The following is a 17,360-nucleotide window of genomic DNA, read 5'->3' as shown; positions in this document are numbered from 1 at the left end:
TTTTTTTCCCGAGGGCCACAACGAAATAACAAACAGCAGTAGCTGACAAATTAGAAAAGTCTTTGGCTTGTTTTTCAATACAAGCACCGACCAGGCGCTTGCCAAGGCACGTTGGGGTAGCATTTTTCGATCAGCTACAAGAGCTGTTTAGTTGGCTACGTATTGCAGGCCCTGTCTGTTGTCTGTTTTCTTCCAGAGTATCTTGTATTATAGTTCTTCAAGAAACGTCACGTGCCGGTGACAAAATTGAATAGCGTTTGAACAATTTATTCGAGCTTAATACTTAGGAGTGGCTTACATCCCGAAAGTATGCCACACTTCTCATTGGAGCCATCCTGTTTTTGAGTAAACCATTGCCTACTTTTCGGAGGCACAGGTGCACTGTGGACTTACCAAATCTCTGCCCGTGCTCACGTAGCTCTCCAGCGGACTGCACGGCCGCTGCTTGTTGCCGCCCATCAGGGCGCTGCTGCCGCTCACGCCGCTCCCGATGGCCGTGTGATCGCACAGCTTAGGCGTCTCGTAGTCGTAGATCTCCAGCATGAGGCGTCGCTTGCCCTTGGTGCTCATGAGCGCCACGGCGTTGTTCCTGTCGGAGCTGAGGACGGCGGCAGCAGAGGCACCAGAGCCGCCATCTTTGACGGAGGACTTGCCGCCGGAAATGTAGTTGAGGCTGTCCTTGACGCTGGTCAACTGCTTGCCTGTGCCACCACCGGCTGCGCCACCACCGGCAGCACCACCACCGGCACCACCCTGGTAGCCGCTGTACTTGTTCTCCTGGTTGAACACACTCGACTGTGTGGGTCCGTAGATGTACGTGTCCACCGGATTCCAGGCATTGTCGATATTGACGCGCAGATTTCGATTCAGCTTCGGATTACTGGCACTATAGTAGTAGCTGCCGTAGTTGCTCTGGTTCAATAGCGTGGGCTTCCCCCCGTCCGCCGAGGAGGCCACTGGCGGCGGCGGTGGCGGCTGTCCGGTGGTTGAACTTGTCGATTTCATGGGCACATATGTGCCATAGCTGTCCCACATCCGCAGGCGGGTTATCCAAGGCGGCAGATCGCTCTGGGGGACCAGCACCAGATATGAAAGGAAATAGGAGCAAAATAAGAAAGGGAACACATGTTATTGTTTAATTCTCTTGTTGACATTATTTTTTGTACTCGTGTTTTCCCCTCTACACCCCTACACCCCGACCGTGCTGCTTTTCACGCGTTTTTCATGCTTTTCCTCTCTGGCTTGTTGTTTCTTCTTTTGTTAGTTCAGCCCCTGCCCCTGCCCCTGCCGCTGCTGCTCGTCTCCTCTTCGTTTGTCACATGTCATATTCAAACAGTTCCAAGTGTGAGTTATTTGTCGTTTGTCACTGTCCCCTCTCTCACTCTCTCCCTCTTACTCTCCGCATACTACTCTCAGAACCCCTCTGGTAGTTGTGTTCTCCAGATTCTTTATAGCCTCCTTGCTGCTGCTGCTACTGCTGTTGTTTGCAGGCATTAAATATTTTCACTAGACGCCTCCTTGGCTGCTGACAAGGTTTATGTTTTTCCCCCGCCACTACCGCACTCCCACACTCCCGCCATCCCGCACTCCAGCACATTCCGACATTCCATTCCATTCCGCCTAGGCCCTGATTATTGTTGACTGTGTTAATAATGGAAAAGACAGTTGCAAACAGCTGTGGCTTGGCTTGACTGGCGTAACAGACTCCCGGACTCCGGACTCCGGCCTCTAAGCCCCGGACTCCGGCCCAGTTGTTGGCTCCAAGTTGGACAAGAAACTAACTAACTGACAGCCATTTAAGTTGTTTGGCGAAATGATCTTGTAATTAAACTGCGTTGCTTTTCTTCTATATATTGGCCCCGTTAAGTGCCTAAAGATGTACGTTTCTTGGAGCTTTTGGTACAGATATGAAGTGCTTTAAGGAACACCTGCTGCGGAAGGGAAGATCAACGGAGGGATCTCGAAAACATCTGCAATGTTTGACATATTTGCCGGCTCTCGCATTCTCCAGTCTCAACTTTAATAAAATATATTTCACACATGCAGACAGAAGCACACTAATAAATTCCACACACACGCGTAGACACAGAGATGTACGTGCATAGCTGCATGCCACACATGCGGCACCTTGATTACCTTGCCACATTCTTCCAACACCCCTTCCGCCGCTGCTTGGAAACTTCTGTCTGGAAACACCTGTCGTCTAATCAGATAAATGGGCAACAGCTTTTCATTCTCTCAAGGTCGTTCGCTGTCTAGCCGCACATTCGAGTGCCAGAGTACATGAGAGTTTATCCGAAATAAAGCAGAGGCATCTCATATATTTTCGGTTTCAGCATATCTTGCACCGAAAAGCGCTTGTGGAATTTCTGTTCCAATTAATATGGTAACCCCCATTGAGAAGAGCCGGCAAGAGGGTCAGAGAGGGAGGACGAGAGAGAGAGTGGAAGGCACCCCCCCACCCAACACAATTGTTTGCTCCGTTTTTTTGTACTGCCACACCCACTCGTACCCCCGGATGCTCACTGTCCGTGTCAATTGCAGTCGTCTCACCTACACTTTAAACTGCGAAAAATGAAAAGCTGCCAGCAGCACACAAATAAACAAAAAACGAAAAACGAAAAACAAAAAACAAAAAGAAAAGCAATGGGGGAAAATACAGAAAAACAACTTTACAGAGGCACCTACTGTCGCTATCACTCCCCAAACAGGACCTCCTATGTCTCTCGCTCTTTCTCTCCAACTTTCTCCATCTCCCGGGCTCCCTCTTTAACATCCACAAACGTGGGAGTACAATAAAAAGTGACAGAACAAAAATATGTGTAAAATAAAACACAAAACGGGCGAACCAGAGGGGCTGTCGGGTGTGTGGGTGGCGGTAAGCAGAGGTAGGATCCAGTGGGCGGTACAGCAGCGGGTGGCAGGGAGGCACTAAAAGCAGGCAGAGCGGGGGCGGAGGCGGGGGCCTGAAGAGCTGCAAAAACAGTTCATGAATTTTGTAACAGCAACAAAAAGTGACAAAAACAACAACCAGCATCAGGTACAACAAACGGCGGTATGGGCAAATAATGCAGGAGGCAGTAGGCAGGCGGCAGGAGGCAGGAGGCAGAGTGCTGAGATCCGTGGAACGTGGGCGTGCCATTGCGATGGAGGCAGTAAGCGGGTGCGATATATACCAGTATCGAGGGCAACAACAGACTCCCAAACAAGTGAATGCGAATTTTCGAACAGGAATCAAAAAAAGGAAAGGGTATCTTTATGGAAGATCCATCGATTGCAGATTCCACCACAGCTATACGATATAGTGGCCCGATCTGGTTGATTCCGATTTATAACATGTTTGCTAAAAAACGAAAACGTTTCTCCGTGCCACAAACATCCAGGGGCAATCGTAATACCCTCCAAAAGGGCATCAAAAGTACGGCCAAAAAAAACACAAACGCACACACACAAAAATGAAAAACCGAGGAAAAGCAAACTTTTTAAATTAAGAAGAAAAGTTAAAACTCGCAAACAAAAAACAATAAGGGAGTGGAGCGGCAACGCTAGCGGAAGCAGAATGATTGCTGTGTGGATCCACAGCAATGGTGGCGGTGGGGAATGGGGGGGAAATACTTATAATGCGACGACATTTATGAGACCACGCAAAGCGTTGACATGTTGTTCCGGCTTCCATCCACTCCGCATCGCGGTTTCTGATCCCCCCCCCCACATTGACTAGAGTTTTGGAATCTGTTCAAGGGGGAATTACAGCAGGAGACAAGGAGAGTCCAGAACTTGACGGGACTTTGGACTCGGAGAGCTACTAATTTGGTAATTTAAAGTCGGTGAGAAACGCCTGGTGAAGCACTTCGAAGGCTTGAAATGGAAAACCAGAGGATATCACAATGTCAATGGTTCGCAGGGGAGAAGTGTAAAGTTTAGAAACATATAAGAAACACTAGATATGGAGTTTTAGGATTAGCTTACGGTGGAAATCAACAGAGTAGGATAGTCGATCGTTGCTTAAAGAAACTCAAGAGGATCTTCATATCGATTGCTTGTTGAATCATCCAAATGAAGCAGCTAAAACTGAGTTCTAATATTTAATATGAATTTAGAAAAAAGGCATGTGCTTGCTTTTAGGTATTCTATTATAAAAGCTGACATTGAAAGCCTCTTAAAGCCTGGCCCCAACTAAATGCTGCTCTCTCCTTATGAGCCTCCAACTTAAATGCACTTTCTCGTGACGGCGGTGTAGCCTAAATGACCATTCAGTTCAGAGTTATCTGGGGCCTCGGGTCTGGCGACCGCCATGGGGATGCAGCCTTTGAAACACTCACTGACCCGACATTACGCGCTATCACAGCCCAGCCCGTCCGTGCAAACTCAACTTTCTACCTTGACACAATTCACAGGCCGTTAGGCAGGCGACAACGAATAACGAATAACGAACAACGAACATTTAAAATGCACACGCCATGATGAGGACGATGATGAGGCAGGGAAAGAGACGGCGATGGAGACGGAGACAGAGACAGAGAGGGGGGCCAGAGTTATATACACGCTCGTATATAGCGAGACAGAGAGAGAGAGAGAGCGCGTAAGGACATTATGATGGCCATCGTTGTTGTCCCGTGCCGCATTTTGACGCAGTTTCTTTGGCCTGCGGGGCAGAAGGCTTCAGACTGGAGAATGAAAACGTAGAATGCAGAATGCTAGGCGGCCGGCCAGCTCCCATGTGATAGAGTTGCTTAAGCATTCACTTAATTATAAATTTAATGCAGAGATTTTCCATGGCTGCATTTTTAATTAGCCAGCAGAGACAAAGTGTCGACCGACTGGCACTAATGGCACACATACAATAGACAGGGATAGGCGGAGGCGGACGGAGAGCAACTGAGAAGACAATGGGCGGCGTATGGAGGAGTCGCCGCTGGCGTAGACGCAATCCATTTAAGAGACAATGCATGCAGCAAACTGTGGCCCCACCCTGCACCACCTCCCTTCTGGGCATCAATTTTATGCATTATGTAAACGGTTAACTATAACCCCACTCCCGACGACACCCATTCTGTTAAATGTTGTACCCGAACGCCCCAGCGCCAGCCCCACCCGCCCTGTCGTCGACTTACCCGTCCCAGCGTATTGTTGTCGTGTATCGCCTGCTGCAGGATCTGCAGATTGTAGCTGGTGAACGATAACCAAATCAGGTCACCAGGATATCCGTGAAAGTGGTACGTGCACGTTGTGTTCGGCGGAAGCGTGTGACGCGGACTCACAATGCGTCCCATGCGGCCGCGACGCGAGAATAGCACATCATCTGCAGAGTAAAAGAAGGCAAAAAATAGAGTCAGTATGAGTATGAGTATGAGTACGAGAGAGAATAGGTGATGGGTGATGGCCGATGGGAGGGACAAGAGATTATAATATGCACAAACCCATACACACATACAAATACACATACACGTACACAGATACTTATATAAACTGTTACGAGTACAGTACAGTCCCTCGTCCTGCTCGACGTTTTTTAATATGCTCTAAGAACGTTGTATGACAAGCGGCTTACATGTGATTTAGGTTAATTTACAATGTGTGGCTGGCAGAGGGATTTATCTTCTTCTTTTTGTTTTTTTTTGCATCAATCTGGATACCCTGTAGTTGGGTGGGGGCATATCAAGCATTGGGATTGGTAAATGTGGAGAATCAATGTTTTAGAGCGGGGTACAGGGTGCAGGGTAGCCCCCAGTCGCTTCTGAAACACTTTTGCCCCCGCACCAAGTCAAACTTTACAGAACATTTGAAATAAATACAAAGTTAAAGCTCCTCCAGCTGCCTAATGTCGCAACTCTCGCACTCGGCTTTAATTAAAGTTGTCAAAAGGCAACAAAGAAGCAACGAACCAAGCTAACAGTCCCAGACTCCGCTTCTAGCCCCAGACCGAGACCGAGAACAAGACCGGGCCACAGTCAGAGCCAGAGCCGGAGCCGGAGCCAGAGCCAGAACGAGACTCCAGGCCCGTCAGCCAGGGACAACTTTGGCAACTTTTGATTCAAGTGACAAATTAAAAAAGGCAACGACGAAAAACAACGCCACCGAAAAGTGGTGGAGAGAAGGAGAGAAGAGAAGAGAAGAGAAGAGAAGAGAAGAGCAGAGGAGGCAACTTCTACTCGGCGTTTCAATTGGCAAAAGTCGCTACGTTTTGTGGCACGCAGCGACATGGTGAGTGATGAGGCGAGGGGCTGGCAGACGCGTGGCTGGAGTGCCTGAAGTGCTAGTCAATATAATGGAAACAATTGTCAACGGTATCGATGATAACACCTGCGTCGATTCTAGCCACTGCGACAGCTTTTCAAACTTGTCCGATGCAGGCCGAAGAGAGAGAGGGACGCGCCGGGACGGAGAACAGAGCAAGCGGAGCCCCAAAGACTTTTGATGTGTGCCGTGCCGCATCGAGTGGCAGACGACAGAACGGACGGAGGGGCAGACGGCGCAAAGAAAGAGTGTAAAAGTTGTTGCAGCTGCTGCTGTTGCTGCTGCCACCGAGCAAAAGTTGTCGTCCGACTGAGCGCAGATCGTGGGGAACAGATGGGGGCTGGGGTTTGCTGGTTGGGGATTGGGGGTTGGGTGTTTGCTGGAGCCATTTTGAGTTCCGTTCCACCTCCTGAGGGTATCGTTCGTGCTCGCTTTGTGTGCTGTTGGGGGGGGAGGGCGGTCTTGCTAGCTAAGTAATACACTTTTATGAGATTTTTATTGTCACATTTCGCTGGTTGTGGCATATAAAAGCAAAGTGGCCTTTAAGCATGTGAGTGGGTATCCGCCTCCGTCAAGGAAGTGAAAGTGGAATGAGCATCGAAAGAGTGTTGCCTACTTTTTGGGGCCTCTGATATTCAACAGAAATAAAGCACTTTTACATGAATTTAAATGGCCTCAAAAGCATTGTTTATTCCATTTGAATATTCAAAATATATAAATCAACTTTTAGCCACATTTCAAATGCATGAATTTAACATTTTCTGGCCCCTACTGCCCGGCATACTGCCGGCTGCTCTCTAAAGGGTGGATCAACCAAAGTGAACGTTCATTAAATTTTGCAGTCCAAACTGTCAACAGAAATCTCAATAGCATTTTTCAGCTGGCTGGGGAATTGCTGGGGGATTCTGATTTTCACATAGAAACAACTAAAATGCTTCAAACAACCGACAGCCAAACACACATAAAAGTGTACGAGTATGTGTGTGTGTGTGTGTGTGCACATACATGTGCATACATATCGTATCTGTGGGTGCGTATGTGTTCGGATATGAACATACGAGAGTGTGTTTCGAGGGCAGTGCAATTCATATGGCACATGAAATGTAATCATTGGCCATTCCTGCCATGGCATGTGAATTAGTTAACAGATGGCTGGAAGCGCTCGAATCTAGAGATGGCAGCGTGCTGCCACACAGCAGTTTTTCCTTCCTTTTTTTACCAATGCTAACCACATAACCAAGTACTATTGCTGGGAAAGATCTTTAAGCTGCAGAGAGAGGGAAAGAGAGAGTCCATTTCACTTGTAGATTGGATATTATTCTTTACCATTGCCTATAGCCATCATCCCATGGTTTCCCTCACGCATCACTCACGTCACGGCACCATCTTTGGGAGGCTGGGGCTCTGCTGGTTACAGCTGCACGACTTCGTTGTAATAAATTTCGTTTCGACACATTCGCCGCCAACTGCGTGGGGCTACAACAATAAGTGTACACACATATTCACTCGCACCCGTACGTACCTATACTCGCATATACGGAAATAATTCAAGCCAAAGTCGGGCTCGGAATGACTGTGTACATATATATGAGAATGAGAATGCGAATGCGAATGGGAATCGGTGTGTGTGCGATGTGTGCGGTGGGTGTGTAATAGTAGCAATAATAATAATATGCTTATCAGCTGGCCATAAAGTGTGACTATCGAGTGGCAACACTACCCGGACAACGGACAGGTGTGTGTGTGTCTGTGTGTGTGTGTGAGGTGGCAGGGTAGAGGTAGAGGCTATCCCTCTCTATATGGAGAAGTTCTTTTCTGGTCCAGGTAGTATACGGGAAAACCGCAAGCGCTGGCTATAAAATTGTTATTTTTGCGATTTATTATTAGAGTGCATTTGGGCCGCCGGCGGTGGCGATGTCGATGGCGATGGCGATGTCGATGGCAATGGCGATGGCAATGGCGGTGGCTTTTGTGTTTTTTTGGGGTGGGATGGAGTACAGCCGGACCGATTCGAGCCTTGCCGCACCATGCCAAAAACCGCAAAATGTAGTCGCAACACATTTGGGGCATTAAATTATGGGGTGTTACTTTTATTGATTGGCCTGAGAGAGAGAGAGAGAGAGAGAGAGAGAGAGAGAGGGAGAGTGGGATCAGGGGACTGTAGCTGGAGCTGATTGAGTAGCATTTCCATGGCCATTCCCCATGCTTTTTCCCCTGCAGCATTGATTGTTTATTGGATTCCGTTCTTGTTTTTCGATTTGGGGGAAACCCCCGTGCAAATTAAATAGGAATCGCCCCGCAGGCTGTTACGTGGATATATATACATACATATATATATATATGTACATCTGCTATATCTCTATCCATAGCCTGTTCCCCGCACAGCCTGTTTATTTTTGCTTTATGCTGCATTACATTCAACACATTCAAACAATTAGCCAGACCCGAATTGGGTTCCACCTGCTCTATTTCTATCACATCGATTTAAAATGCTGCACAGTGGTACATACCACATATGTATGTATGTATGTGTATATCACTTAATGGATTGTCACGCATACTTGATGGGTTTGAATCAGTTTTTGTTGAATTGCCGATAGAACGCCATATGCCTAATGGACGTTCAACATTCAATTGATAAAATAGATATGTAAGAGTACGAGTATTCCCAATGCCTCTGGGCTTTTGTTATTTTTTCGTCGCTCGCGCTTGCATTTATAATTTAGAGCTGTTTTTTATTCATTTTAATTGATTATTATTTAATTAAAGATACATTTTTTGTGGCTTGCTAATAAATTGTATGCCATGCAGGCACACATCTGTAGGGCAGTGATAATGGATGGAATACCTGTTTGAGGGATGTTTGAATCGAAGCATCGAGGGGAGAAGGTAAAAATGACAGAGAAGGTATCGAGATGAGGTGGATTGTGATATTATTTGTTTATAGGCATGCTTATAACAGATAAATGTTTTTTCCTTTATGGCCACGTAGATCACAAGCCGACGTAACCGATCCATGGATGGGGTCTTGGTCTGAGTTCGCGGACCTTTGAAACAAAGGACGAAAACCAAATACGCAGAATCCAAGAAAAGGACCATATTTACCAGATCAACGACTTTGGGTTTTAAATCGGACCGTTATTATAGCCGGAACGCCTTCCACGCGCTTACTCATTCTCTGTCTCCCTCGCACACACTCTCCATCGTGCAGTGTGTGCCCTCTGTCGGAGGGGGGCATACTGACTGACGCATAAAGACGCGGTTCACAACGTTCCCACTCGTTTTTCAAATTATTCTTTTCTACTTTCTTTACAATTTCTTTTTGTGTTTGTAAACGCAAGAACATAGATGTGTGCCCATATAATAGCTGCTGATTTGTTTTGGTTTTTATTGATATTAGAGCTGCTGCTAACGGGAAGATGAGATTATGATATGGCAGGTCTTTATTTGTGGTTGGTTTTTCTGTGATTTTCTGTGAGTTTTCCCCTTGGCCTTTTGGCTTGACCTTTTCCCGCTGAAACCGTACTTCCAAATCGCTAATTATTGCTTTTGCTTTATAATACAACGAAATGATATCCCCTAATTGATATACTCATATGCAAATGCAGCCCGAAATGGAATTGTGACCAAAACCGAACAGAAAACCAGAGAAAGCAAAAATAATTTTCCCGCCAAGCAAAAGCAAAAGCAAATTAAACGTAATAAATATTAAATGAGAAGCAAACAAAAATATGAGTTTCACATACATATATTTGTACATACATATGTGTGTACATACATACATATATCAGATCAAGCAAGTTAATTATGCTTTTGTGAGGAGCAAACCAAAAATTACAAACATTCCCGGGCTTGTGGGCAAGAGTAGCGGATCCTAATAAATGTATGCATAGGCATGGCCCCCAATGTTTGCCCCAATAATTAATTCCCATGGAAAATTAAGTTGGCAAAGCTTTTGAGCCAATTGATTGTGTGGAGTGTTGTAATCAGGGAAAACCAATGAATGGTTTCCGCGCTGCGTTCCTTTCCGTTCTCTTTAATGCTGTGCCCCCGTCAAAATCAGCATAAATGGCTACATTTTAGAGCAAATATTTTGTAATATTTTCAATATTTGTCTAAAACATCAAATATAGAAGAAAACAAAAAAATGGCACACAGTTAATGGAAATGGCAGGAGCAGCAGCAGGAGCAAAAGCAGCAGTCGTTTTGCTCTACATTGACAAATTCACATTTAAATATTGATATTACATAAAGGCACACACCCACACACATGAACAAGCAGCACATACACACACACACACAAACAGGCACACATACGTGTGCAAATAAAATGTTGCCGCTATGTGCAAATATGCTAATTTGTTGTTTGCACAATGATCCCCGGATGATGTCGGAGCCCTCACCCTCACCCGAATCGAACCGAACCGATGCGAGCCCTCCCCACCTCCCCCCATCTGTTGTTGTTTTCAATTGCTTCCCCACGTTTCCCATCCGCTGATTGCAAACAAAATTGCAACTCAATAAGCAAACTAAACAGCAAATATGCGGCAGCTCTGCGAGCCTCACAATGCACCGCCACCACCACCACCATTCCACCATTCCACCATTCCACCATCCCTACATCACAATTTTCTGCCATTGCACCCAGTATCTTGCCCCACCGACACCGGAGCGAAATTCTGACAAATCAACCCGATATTAACCTCATTTCAGTGTGTGCTTTTCGGTTTATGGTTTTAGTGCAACGCCAAACAAGATTCCAGCGGGGAGATTTCCCTCCGAAACTCCATTTCTCGTCAATTTCAACACATTTTTGCTTACGAGTACGAGTATACAAAAAAGTAGACGGCTTACACATACGATTGCTGACCTTTTTTGGGCCAAGATTTCAATGCTGGCTACCATTTAACCTTTAAACTCGTTAGCCAACGTTTCCGTTTTGAAGAACAGCTAAAATTGTATAAATTATAATTCTTTCTTCAGCCAGCCTCACCCCTCATGCACTACTTGCACATTAACAATGAAACCCCCTGTGCCACCCCTCACCGCCCCGCCATCTCAACTCAAGTCGCCACGCTTCATTGTTTGCTTTCCCTTTCTTTGTTTTCCTCTGTTGACTTTATGAAATTAAAAAGGAAAATTTCCACAAGCAAGCAGAAGCAGAGCGAAATTGAAAATGAAAAAGAAAACAACGAAAATGAAAAGATTTTGCTTAAAGTTTGGCGCAAAACTTTAGAAAACTTTAGGTGTAACAACAGCCGACAGCGGCATGGCATTGAGGTAGACAGCCAAAGCAGGAGGGAACGCAGAGTCTTCAGAGAACTTTCCATCCCTGGATCCTCTGGGACCGCACCATTCGATAGTCGAGCACTTGGCCCTCAGCACCGCCCTTCAGGCCTGTTTGGAGTCAGCAACAATAATCCGTAAATCAATGAATAGCAAAATGTCAAAACAACTTCCTCAGAGTTGGCAAATTGCAGAAATCTATCTGCCAGAGATGGGCGGAATGGGTACTCTGAGGGGGGTCCGAGTGTACTGCGAACGGAGAAAAGTTTTGAAGAAGAAAGATTTCTATTGAAAGAGGGAAAATATACGTGCCTTAATAACTCTCATTTCAAACGCCTAGAAAGCCATCCTATCCTTTCGGATGTATCTGATGTGATCTGAACTTTTTTTTCCACACCCTTCTCATTGCATATGCGTTAATGATCTAAAGGGAATCCTGTAGCATTTCCATATGGGAATTGATTGCTCGTTTTTTATTGGGTGACCATCCATCCAAGGGGATGTTGGGCGGCGAGCACCAGTTGCCATGGCAATGGCCCGATGACAGCTTTTCCGCCTTTATGGACGTTTATTGCATATGAAATGTTTGGCTGGAGTTGATTAGGACTAATTAGGGAAGCTACGCTGCTGAAATTGTGAATGAAATGCCGAAATGGAATATTGATTGGGACCGATATGGTTGGCTGACTGACGGAGAAATCCTTTTAGCATTGGGTAATTGGATAAGCGAATGGCAACTATGACAATCACTTCAGCTATGCGCATGGGTCGGGGAGGAGGAGTTGGAGTTGGAGGAGGAGGCGCATTCATGAAATGTCCTGAAATCGACATTTGGTTAATGCCTCGCAGCACTCACAGGTTAACGTTTCTGATTCGCACATACTTACGAATCCAACTAACAAAAGCTGTAAGTGATGGCTGTGAAAGCCAGCAGAGTTTAATTAAAATCGAGTTTTGGTGTTTTGTGCTGGGCCTGTCCTCCCGCAGCTATTTCCCACTCAGCGCAGGACTCGGTGAGTTGCTGAAAAGTTCTACATTTAATTAAACGTAATGGCAAAAGTTATGGCCAAATCAAACCCAATTAAATATGCAACAGATTTTTGTTACGCAATCAACGAACTGAGTGAAATTCAATGTGAAAGCCTCCATCCGTCCAGCCGTCCATCCATCCATCGGACGATGCCAATGGCATCTGCATCTTCATTTTCCTGTGAGTCTGCAGTTTATTAATCATACGCTGCTCTGTCCCAGCGCTTTATTTGCATTGAATAATTCTACGAAAATTGTATGGAAAACCACACACATACACGCACACACACACACACAGTCATGATTATGCACAACTTTGAAATGACCTTTGCTGCTCATAATAAATTGTTGTTGCTCGCCTTTGGATTGCTCCTCTAACATTTTCAAATATTTAAATACAAATGCATATTGAATTTCTGCGTTTTCCCATGCTTAATGATGTTGTGTGTGTGTGTGTGTGTGTGTGAGGGGTGTGGGTGCCAGAGCGACAGAGGGGGAAAAACCGCAGAGAGCGAACAAATGAAAGCAAAATGAAACGATAAATATTTGGTTTTCGTTAAAACTTTAATTAAAATCATGTTGGACCCCCGCAATAATTTATTTGTATCGCGTTGCTGCTGCTGCCACTTTACCCTCTTTTTTGTGGGGGTGTACGGGGTGTACGGGGGCACGGGTGAACGGCTGCATGGGTTGGGTCCGTCGATAACAAAACAATTATACCGCTTTGTTTGCTTGAATTGTTGGTCGTCGCAACGCCACCGTTCTCCTAGTACTGGGCGCCCCTCAGCCGTGCTACTAATTGAACTGGCCGCAAAATGTTGCACACCCTCAACAGCAAAAGTATTTGGCACATTTCCCATTTTGACCGTACAGTTTGCTCGCAAAGTATTCGCACTGGGGTTTCACGCTCCACGCTGATTTATTAGCTCCAGGAGAGCTGGGATTAATTTGTTGTTGAGGTTCTCATATTGGGGAATATTTTAGAGAAATTTCCGAACGTTTTACGAACGAATTTCGTAATAATAATAAAACGAATCGAAATAAAGCGACCCCTGGTAACGCTTGTTGGCCAGCATAAATTCTTGAAATTGAGATTTTCCTTCTTAAAGACTTCCTTTTCAACCGTCTTCTCGGAACCCATCGTCCGTCGTTCCCGGAAGACGGAAACAGATTATAACTATGATAGATATAGCAACAGACTGCCCCCAGGCCGCCGATACGATACCCATTCCAAAGCCCCCACCATCCACCGCCTAATGACAGCAGACACATCTGCTCGATTTCCCAGCCAACGCATTAGGCCAAAAACCAAAGTGAGAAAGTCATGGGGGAGGGGAATGGGGTTGAAAGCGGGTGGAGGAAAAGCATTTCACAAAAGTTAAACGGTCAAAAATTAAGCAAAAACAACAACAATAGCAACAACAACAACAACAACAACAGCAACACGGCGATATATAAGCCAAGTTAATGAGCACAAAAACAACACGCGGGCAAAACAGCAAAGAAAAACGTTAAGGCATAGAAAAGCTGTTATGTAAAGAAGGCCAAAACGACGACGAAGAGGAAGGGAGGGGAAAAATAAACTGGAAATGAGTTGATTTGGTGGCACCCACTCCTCCACCTCCTCCTCCTCCTTCGAAGCATGCCAAAATTGCCAGCTCGACCAAAAAACTAATTTCAAATGGGATTTTCCCTTCGGTTAAGATAGAAAAAACGCAGAAACGTAGAGGAGCAATAATAAATAGCCAACGGTTTTCGGTTTTGGCCAGCAAAATAAAATCCACTCAAAAGTTATTAAGTGCAAATTAATGAACATTAGCGGCTGCTATGCTGCCTTGCTGCCTTGCTGGCTTGCTGCGATGGCGCTGCCTACTTTGGGACGTCTCTCCTGCGGCTGCTGCACCAAATTGATGCAAGGCCGTGGCAGCTGGGAGGGTGGCCGGATGGCAGGACAGACTGAAATTTCATTTAATAATTTTTCAATTAAATGCAGACTGCTGACCAGCAGAGAGGGAGATTCTGGGCAGTAATGGGAAGAGAGCCAACCCAAGCCAAGCCAAGCCAAGCCAAGCCACGTGGAAAGCTTAGGGAGCCTGCGAAAGCCATGGGAAGAAGGCAGAGAAGGCCTCTGGATTGGGGCATACTAATTAATGAGAGTATGAGCACTTGGAGGTTGTTCCAAGACTTAATTCCCACTCAATTATGGTACGGCAACATTTATGCTAGTTATTAAATCATAGAGAACCATAAGTTTAAACCAAATTTAGCAATTTTAGCTGACTGCAACAAAGCGGGACTCAGAGTGGCCATTTATTTCGTATTTCCCTTCTGCCATAATCTGTATATGATCCACTCTCCATTAAGCTTTTTCCCTCCATTATTCCTTAAGGAAAACCATCCCATCAAAGATTATGTGCTGCCGAGGCTGAGGCTGAGGCCGAGGCAATTACTCATACTTTCATTGTGGCTCCCATCAAGTCAAGCCTAAAATGGCCATTTGGCTGTCTGAGTTGGCTGTCTTGGGTTTCGTTTCGTTTCGTTTTGGGGTATATCGTCATCGTCTGGCCTTGAATTTAATTAAAATCTCATTTAGTCCGGACGGATTAGAGCCAAAGGCTAATAGACCCGTCGCGCCAGCTCAGCAGCGAGTACTCCCGTACTCTCGTACTCCCGAACTACTTGTGTTGCAACCATTCGCAGCGCCCCACGACCTGCGATTGTCCCGTTCTCCGGTTGCCGTATGGCAATTAGGCCCGGAGCCCGGAGACCAGAGCCTGGAGCACGGAGCACGGAGAGTTCCTCTGATCAGTCAAGCAGCATTAATCAGTAAGCAATATAAATAATAATTTGAAAGAAAAAAGAAACAAGAGAAACCCAAGAAGAATGAACAACTCTCGCATTTAATGAACAGCCAACGCAGCAAACAAAAAGGAGATAAGGAGAACAGTAGAAACACGGGAAAAAATGGCGGACAACCAAAAAGGAACTGGGCAAAATGCGAATTGCAAATTGCTGACCTAGTTCACTGTAGCCATTCTGCGTGTTTCACCTGAGCTCGAGCCTGATCCCGAGCTCGAGCCTGAGCCCCGCCATTAATTGACATTAATTATGGTTATTCATATTCATTTCTGGGTTTATTTGGTTGTGTGTTCTCTTACCTGGATTCGAGGCATTTATGTGGAACTCGCAGAGGTTCTTGGTGCCCTGGGCAAAGTCGTAGGAGTCCGAGTCGGTGAAGAGTATGTCCACATCCAGTTCGAAGCCCCGATTCGGTATGCCCTGCTGCAACGGGGCCGAGAAGGGGCTCGAGTGGAAGGCGACCAGCATTTCTGCGCCACTGAAAGTCACAGACAAAACAGGAAAATTGAAATGAAAATGATTTGCATTTGTATTTACAGTATTATATTAAATTTGCAGAATATCTTGGCAGATAAAAGGATTAGAGGGGTAATGTAATATATTTTCCATTGAATTTTCTAATTTACACATATTTATTTGGAATGAACTCCTAACATGGAACTCTTAAAATGCAATAATATTCTATTTCTTTGAATTATCAAACGAGTAAGTTACACTTCTTCATCATCGTGTGCTGTGTGCGTCTGCTGGGAAATCCAAAAGCTGCCGTTTCTTTGAAGGAAATTAATTGAGATTTTAAGGAAATTGATATTCCTATCAGTAAAATCTTAAAGTGCAATAATCTTCATAGTTGAATTTAATTAAATATAGCATTACGTGCCCGTTTTCTACTGCTAAGAATCTCAGAAGTTTTCTCCACATTGCTCATACGCCCCATCTGACAGCTGCTGCTGTATCGAGTGCTGCGCTCTTCTGGCCATAACCAGGCCACTGGCACTCCAATTAGAGGCGTGAAAAAAGTTGTGCTCACATAAATTTAATTTGCACAATTCGGCAAACAAGAAAGTCGTAAAGTTTTTGGCCACGAAAGAGGCAACAAACCAACAACCAACAACCAAACAACCAACGTTTGGTGGGCGTCTTGCCAAATCCCTGACTGCCACGCCCAAAAGTATGACGCAGCGCACTCTGCGCTTTGGTTTTGCTTTGTTTCGGGCTATTTAAAGTGTCCGCTGGCCCGCTCCGCTCTTCTGTCCGCTCTCTTGTCGCCGCCGTCTGGTTGTTTGCATTTTTGCTGCCAAATTAACTTTTTTCGCCATTGTCTTGCCTGCTGCCTGGCAAATGGGGAGTAAGTCCGACAAAGTTTTAGGCAAATTTTTTGGCATAACAAAGTAACAGTCGAGTCGGGCCAAAAATGTAGCCGTTTGTCTTTTCGTATGTTTTTTTTTGGCCAAAATTATGAAATGGTAGTCGCCTGTGGTGGGTGTGTTGCAGCAAATCTGTTTCAGTCACCTCTATGAAACAGAACGGGTTCAGTTCCGTCTGTCTGTGGCAGTAGACGGCGCGACGCCACCAGATTTTATGCTCTCCAAGCAATGGCAATGACATCGAGAGTGTTCATAAAACTTTCGAGCAATTGGCTATTTCTTGAGAAGTACAACTAAATGCACAACTATTGAAGAATATCTTCAATCATTTTCAGAGGGGGAGAGGCAGGGGTTTTTTTTATCAAGTACTCCCTCATTCACTTCCTGTTTAACATGCCTCGTTCGCATCCATATAAATTATGCTCAAAGTTTTCAATTTAAACATCAAATTGAATTTTTATTACTCAACCATGAGGTGCACACGGAGCGTATGCGTAATATGGCCTGACATGAAATAAAACAGAAACTGAGACACACGACCTGGCAGGGGGCTCACGCACCCGCCTAAGCCAGGACCTGAGA

The 17,360-nt window shown here is 45.5% G+C and overlaps 1 protein-coding gene and 1 long non-coding RNA gene across 5 annotated transcripts in view; both read right to left on the bottom strand.

Annotated features, from left to right (window-relative positions):
* Positions 1-17,360, bottom strand: part of LOC4812408 (uncharacterized) — a 100,918-nt gene that overhangs the window by 9,048 nt on the left and 74,510 nt on the right. For all 4 annotated transcript variants that reach the window (XR_004470001.1, XM_001352907.4, XM_033382964.1 and 1 more), the window contains 3 exons: positions 15,711-15,889; positions 5,115-5,302; positions 394-1,068 (listed from right to left, as the gene is read on the bottom strand). Coding sequence is in view for 3 of the 4 variants with exons in the window: in XM_001352907.4 (XP_001352943.4) it covers positions 394-1,068; positions 5,115-5,302; positions 15,711-15,889 (1,042 nt within the window). In the remaining variant the exon portion in view is untranslated. The remainder of the gene's footprint in view (positions 1-393; positions 1,069-5,114; positions 5,303-15,710; positions 15,890-17,360) is intronic.
* LOC117184599 (uncharacterized) lies at positions 7,465-7,937 on the bottom strand. The gene is made up of 2 exons (XR_004470002.1): positions 7,564-7,937; positions 7,465-7,504 (listed from the first exon to the last, which is right to left on the bottom strand). It is a non-coding gene; the product is annotated as an uncharacterized lncRNA (long non-coding RNA).

This window comes from Drosophila pseudoobscura, chromosome X (genome assembly GCF_009870125.1).
Source record: "Drosophila pseudoobscura strain MV-25-SWS-2005 chromosome X, UCI_Dpse_MV25, whole genome shotgun sequence".
NCBI classification, from domain to species: Eukaryota; Metazoa; Arthropoda; class Insecta; order Diptera; family Drosophilidae; genus Drosophila; species Drosophila pseudoobscura.
This window is presented reverse-complemented; position numbering and strand designations above follow the sequence as displayed.